The sequence below is a fragment of the Pyricularia pennisetigena genome, chromosome 3 (assembly GCF_004337985.1).
Source record: "Pyricularia pennisetigena strain Br36 chromosome 3, whole genome shotgun sequence".
Classification (NCBI taxonomy): domain Eukaryota; kingdom Fungi; phylum Ascomycota; class Sordariomycetes; order Magnaporthales; family Pyriculariaceae; genus Pyricularia; species Pyricularia pennisetigena.
In genome coordinates, this window is record NC_043742.1 from 4074768 (window position 1) to 4080926 (window position 6159).

A 6159-nucleotide genomic window follows, 5' to 3' on the forward strand; every position below is an offset into this window, starting at 1 on the left:
GAAGAAAAATATGCCGCAAGCCCTTTCAAATTAAGCTGACCCCAACCCGCTTCGATTCACAGTGCCTGTCAACATTCAAGACCGCGATGCCTTTCACATCACCATTGAGGAGTATCTGCTGGCGCTGACCGACCTGACCAACGAGCTGAGCCGGCTGGCAACCAACACGGTGACATTGGGCGACTTTGATATGGCGGTCCGCATCAGCTCCTTCGTGCGTGACCTGCATGCTGGCTTCCAGCTGCTGAACCTCAAGAACGACATCTTGAGGAAGCGTGTTGACAGTGTCAAGTACGATGTCAAGAAAGTCGAGGATGTGGTCTACGATCTGTCACTGAGGAACTTGATCCCGGGGAGGCAGGGTGCAGGTACAGCACAGTAGCCGGGCACGTGCTTCTAGCTCCAGATATATGAATATTACAAACCGGATGCTCATAGAGCCCAGGCAAGATGACGGCCTATTCAGAATCAGGGAGGAAACAGGAGCCATGTAGCAGTGTCTGCAGTTATTTAGTCGCAATTGAAGCAACCCACTATTGATGCCATCAAAGCTTTTCCATAGATTTTGTTGCTCAAGTCTCGGTGGCCATTGTGAAAGCTAGATATAAATTTTTGGTGGGTTGGAATTTTCTCAGCCCATCTCACACGTCAGTGTGATGACTTTCAAATCGCCAAGTTCGCTCCCCAAAAAATAACAGCCAGAGAAGCTTTGCCAGAAGAAAGCCAGAATGAAAGCTCGAGTAACCGTCAGTGATTGGTAGCACCTACCAGCAGACGGCTCGAGCTTCATCCAAAGGCCCCACACGAGTTCAAAAACAGCAAACCAGCAGTCTGGTCTAGTCCAAGCACCAAATGCTGTGCGGCCAGCCAGGCGACCGACCACTCACAGCCTAGCCCAAGGGTGGTCGCTAAGTACAAGAAAAATCCCGACCCAAATTTCGTCGCGCAGGTTGCTGTGAGGCAGTGGGTGGTTCGCCGAACTTCACCCAACTTCCACCCTGCCAAAGACCCTCTATCGTGGTCTGTCTGCTTTTTTCGCGGTATGCACTTATTCTCTCCGCTCCTTCTGATTGTTTGCTTGCAGACCTAGGCATTTTCTTTTTCTTTTTTGTTTGTTTACTTGGGTGTGGGTTTTGTTCTAGTGTTTCTATTGGACTCTCTTTTGTTTCTGCTACGGTCTTTGAGCGAAACTCTGACGACTGGAACAAGCCAACAACCTACCTCGCCTCCCTTGACGCACATCAACCTCAAACCTAACTTACCGGTCCCGATCATCCTGTGACTTGCCTAGCAACCGCGCGTCATCAACAACGCGATCATCTTCTTCTGTCCACCGCCAACGCGATCGGGCAACAAAGTCAAGCACCGCATATCCGCCTACACGTGGCCGCTGCGGTCCCGTCCGGAAAAAAAAAAAAAATAAAGCACGCTCTAGCCACTCCGACGCACCCGATCGCCGCCGACCTGACCCTGCCGGATCTCCAATCATTGGATAGACTTGCAGTGGCAGCCTCCGCATCGGTGAGCCGCCATTGCGCTCCAACGATCCCTAAGCCGGCAGGATGAGCAATCGTCATCTGCCGGCTGGGCAGGCCATGGAAGGCGCGGGGAGCGCGGGCGTCGCCATGAGCCCTTCACACGGTGGTCCCGGCCCGAGCCCGGGTCCGCGCAGAGGTGGCCGTCCGCCGGCCTATCATCAGTCGCATTCCGCCTACAGCGCCACTCACCACCAACCCTTTCAACCGCACGTACAACACCCTGGTGTCTATAGCGGCTATATGGGCCATCCCTATGCCAACTATGGCTACCCCCATACTGCTCCGATGCCTCCACCCTACCAAAATGGCGCCCAGTACTACGTACCCAACATGCCTGGCCAGCCATACATGCCTTACCCTGCGCAGTATGCTCGTTCGCCTCCGAGCATGCACCAGTACGTCCACACAATGGGAACTGGCGCGATACCGCCCCAGCCTGTACCCCAGCCGCAAGCATATCAGCGCAACCAACAGTCGCCTATTGTTGTCTCGTCTCCGTACCCGAATCCTCCACCTCCTCCTCGATCCGCCTCCCACAGTCATGCAATGGTCGTGCCCCCTCAACCGATACACAGTACTCCTCAACACGCTGCTGGGCAATATGCTCCTCAGCCCGTCCCGCAAGCCGCACCTCGGGCGCAGACCGAGGCTGCGGCCCAGACGGCCGCTTCTGTCGCTCCTGTTGAATCCGAGGCACCCCCCACACCGTCGTCAAGCAGCTCCGCACAGGCACAGGCGCCAGCTTTGCCTATGACGCCTCCGACACCACAGACCGTTGAGACTTCGGTTGAGCTTTCTGCGAGCCCGAAGGCCCAGGCCCAAGTCAACCTCTCGCCTCCTCGAACAACCTTTACGCCACCTGTAAGTAGGATCCTTGAGCCCTGCGCCAGCTCCTTGCTAACAGCGGTCCAGCTTCCTTGGTCTACTCATCCAGACGAGTCATGGCCAAAGCGAGCCAACAAGATCAAGAGGTGTCACAAGGCGCTCGACAACCAGGTCCAAGCGCTTTCACTCCCCGCCATGGAAGAATCGGGGCCTGGTGCGACTACTGATAGCTCCATAGCGACTACTGAGGGATCTGCGGCGCCTGATTCAAAACCTGCTGAGACGGCAGCTGCTGACAAGGCCGAAACATCAGCTCATGGCGAAAACGACCCGTTCCATGCTAAATGGGAGGTGCCTGTCGATGGACCGCCGCCCGCACAAGCGGACCCAGTCGCACACTCTCCATCTTCACAAGACCAGCCATCTGGGGCATCCACATCCCCTACAACACCTGCTTCGATCAACGCCACCCCTTCCGCTACGTCAGCCACCCCAACTCCCGGAAAGCCCAAGGGTACAAGTCGCCCTGCAGCCCCAGCCGTACCTCTAATACCGGCTGTACCCAAGGGCTCGCCGAGGGAGGCAAAGCTCTCTCAAGCAGACAAAGCATCTGTAGAGCACAAGATTGACAGTGCTGCATCGGATGCTGGTAACACTGCTTCTACTTCTACTATGTCTGCTGGGCCGAGCGCAACTGAATCTCCCTCGTCTGGCCCTGCGCCTGCGTCTGTGCCCGCTGCTCCCAAGCTGTGGACTGGACTATTTGCCAAAACTGCTGCTGCCGCTGCCAACGCTACCCCTGGTGAACCCACTTCTGGGCAGATTGGTACCAATGGAACGGCCGCTACGGACTCTGCTAGTGGGAGTACTGCCACTGGTACGTCTGCCTTTGTTCAAGCCAAAAATAACTCGCTTGCCGAAGCCCTGAGGGCATACCGTGTTGGAAATGGAGATAAGCTAGCATTTATTGAACCGAGGGGCCTGATCAACACCGGAAATATGTGCTATATGAATTCTGTAAGTTGCCACAGTCAAGATGGTTTTTTTTTTTTCTTAATCATGTTTTTCAGTGCTGACATCTACTTCAGGTCCTTCAAGTCCTTCTTTTCTGCACGCCTTTCTACGACTTCCTCGAGCAGGCAGGGAAAAAGGTTGCCCACAGTTTCAACAGCGAAACTCCTCTTATCGATGCGATGTTAGTTTCTGACCATATCTATTCCACATATATACCAGGTTGACTGCTTGCTGACAAACATGTGCAGGATCGAGTTCATGCGCGACTTCAAGATTATCGATTCAGCCGTGTCGGTTGATCAGCTCCGTCGCAGGCTCAAGAGCGAAGAACTTGAGCAGTACGGAGAGCCTTTTACGCCCGAGTTCATTTACGAGGCCATCAGGAAGCTTCCTCGCTTCTCGAGCATGAGGGTATGTCGTTCTCGAGATTACGAATACTTTACTTGGGTAACTATTGCTGACCTCTGATGTTTCGCATAGCGTGGTCATCAACAAGATGCTGAAGAGTTCCTCGGCTTTTTCCTGGAATCACTTCATGATGAGTGCACCCACGTAATGCGTGCAGCTGGGTCACAATCAAGCACATCCACAGCTCCTCAGTCATCCTCTCAAACACCTACTACATCGGCGCCCTCTGTTGGCGGTGGCGACAACGATTGGCTTGAGGTCGGACCCCGACAACGGGCTGCTATCACCCGTTCAAGTGGCCACTCAGACATGTCATCCCCGGTCACAAAGATCTTCGGGGGAGAACTTCGATCCGAACTGCGGGTTCCTGGCCTCAAAGACTCGGTCACGCTTGAGCCTTACCAGCCTTTGCAGCTGGACATTGGCGCGCCCCAAGTGCGGAATATCGTTGATGCCCTGCGTCACCTGACCAATCCCGAGAGCCTCCGTGGCGATTTCAACTCTCCTAGGGGCAAGGATGTCTCGGCCACCAAGCAGGTCTTTATTGAGTCGCTGCCCCCTGTGCTGATCCTACACCTCAAGCGATTCCAGTTCGACGCCGAGGGCAATGGGACTGTCAAGATCTGGAAGAAGGTCGGCTACCCACTCGAGCTGGAGATCCCCCGCGAAGTTATTTCCCGCGCCAAGCGCACGGCAGGCAGCTTGCCCAAGTACAAGCTGATTGCGGCGGTCTACCACCATGGCAAGAACGCCAGCGGAGGTCATTACACGGCCGACGTCCGCCGCCAGGATGGGACTGAGTGGATCAGACTGGACGACACCGTCATCCGACGCGTTCGAAGTGAGGATGTCGCTGAGGGCGGTGCGGAGGAGGATGTCGTGAAGGGCGACAACGCGTCTCGCAAGGACGGCGGTGGCTATGCCTCGGCAGCCGCCAATCGCTTCGCGGGCATGGGCGAGGACGATGCGACCGACGATGACGGGTGGAAGCAGGTCAGCACACCGGCGAGCGGAGGCAAGAAGTGGAGCAGCGTTGTCAACGGTGCCTCACCGGCGACCGCCAACAAGGGGAAGCAAATCAAGGACAACATCAAAGACAACAAGGTGGCCTACCTGCTCTTCTACCAGCGCGTCTAGTATGGCATTGGTGAGAGGGGAGTTGGACAGTTTGTCTTGAATTTCAAGGGTGCTGCAGGGCATCAATTGAGCCGGATGCCGCCCGTTGGAGATCGGAAAGGTGGCTGATATAAATCTTATAATTGGCTTCCTCTATATACTTCGGCGTTGCGGCGTTTCAGTGCTGGCTGGGCTGGGTAGGTTCCGCGGGGGGTTTTTTTTGCATGAGGCTCTCCCCATGTCCAACATGTTGCGCAGCAATGGCGCTCTGGTGTTCCCAGGCGAAAAAGGATCTATGGTTTAGCTTCGCAAAGGGGCAAAGATTATGCAGCATTGCACCTCCTACCTCGGGTGTGTTGTTTTTTCTTTTCTTTTTTTTTTTTTTTTCTCCACACATTTTGCGCATCTTTTTGCATGATGTAAAATCGGAGCGCGGAGCATTTCATCTGGCGATTTCAGGGGGAAAACAAAAGTTGAAAAGAAAAAGGGGGATGCCGTCTGTTGCTTGATGCCAGGCACCATCTCGAGATAGTAAAGTAATGCGTGGAAGGGGAGGGGGGAGGTGATGGCTTGGTGAGGTTTGTGGGGTGATGGTGGTAGTGGTGGCGGGTTGAGACTTTTGCGCCGGAGCGGACGATTCAGGGAAGGGGAGGCATACTAACCGAACTTCTGATAGCAAACGGCATGGCCTGCGGACGATGGGTGCGGATGGGTTACCATGGTACGACGATCCACCAGTGGGTTGAGACGAGGTTCTTTTTTCTCTTCTTCTCTTGGGAGTGCGAGGGCATGATGTAGTTCGGAGGTTCATGTTGCTGCAAGTAAAGGAAAAGATGACCATGTAGTATCACGGCTGGGAGAGACATCAAACTCGTGGAAGAACGGAGGAAGTTTTCGCAGATGATGTGTTATACAAGCACAAATAAAAAAAATAAAAAAATTCAGAAAATCTATTCATTCACAAGTATGCCTGACAAAGTAACGTCCTTTTCAAGATACCAGCAACAGGCATTCCTTAGCTCAGCTAAAAAGTTAAGAGGAGTCTGCAGCAGCGGGACAGGATTGTAGGTCAAGTTCGGTCCTTTGTCCAACTTTATCTCCCTCGACACGAGACCATCATGCCAGCGTAGCAGGGATTCGGGTGCTGTAGGCCAACGGGTTTCTGTTCCGTCGATTTGTTGCTTCTTTTTCATGATATACATGCTGTCTAGCAAACAAACACGTCGTTCGACGTCAGACATAACTTATTATTGTTTTT

At 53.9% G+C, this 6159-nt stretch overlaps 2 protein-coding genes across 2 annotated transcripts in view; both read left to right on the top strand.

Annotated features, from left to right (window-relative positions):
* The window catches only part of PpBr36_02822 (uncharacterized protein), a gene marked incomplete at both ends in the record, with an annotated part of 986 nt that extends 604 nt beyond the window's left edge, over positions 1 to 382 (top strand). The window contains one exon of the mRNA XM_029889999.1: positions 63 to 382. Within this exon, the coding sequence (XP_029752967.1) occupies positions 63 to 382 (320 nt within the window). The remainder of the gene's footprint in view (positions 1 to 62) is intronic.
* Positions 383 to 1562: 1180 nt separating this feature from the next.
* PpBr36_02823 (uncharacterized protein) lies at positions 1563 to 4922 on the top strand (the record flags this gene model as incomplete). Its single annotated transcript, XM_029890000.1, has 5 exons — positions 1563 to 2399; positions 2451 to 3380; positions 3452 to 3558; positions 3626 to 3788; positions 3858 to 4922. 5 exons carry the CDS (start codon positions 1563 to 1565, stop codon positions 4920 to 4922), a joined length of 3102 nt encoding a protein of 1033 aa, XP_029752968.1.
* Between the last annotated feature and the right edge of the window lie 1237 nt (positions 4923 to 6159).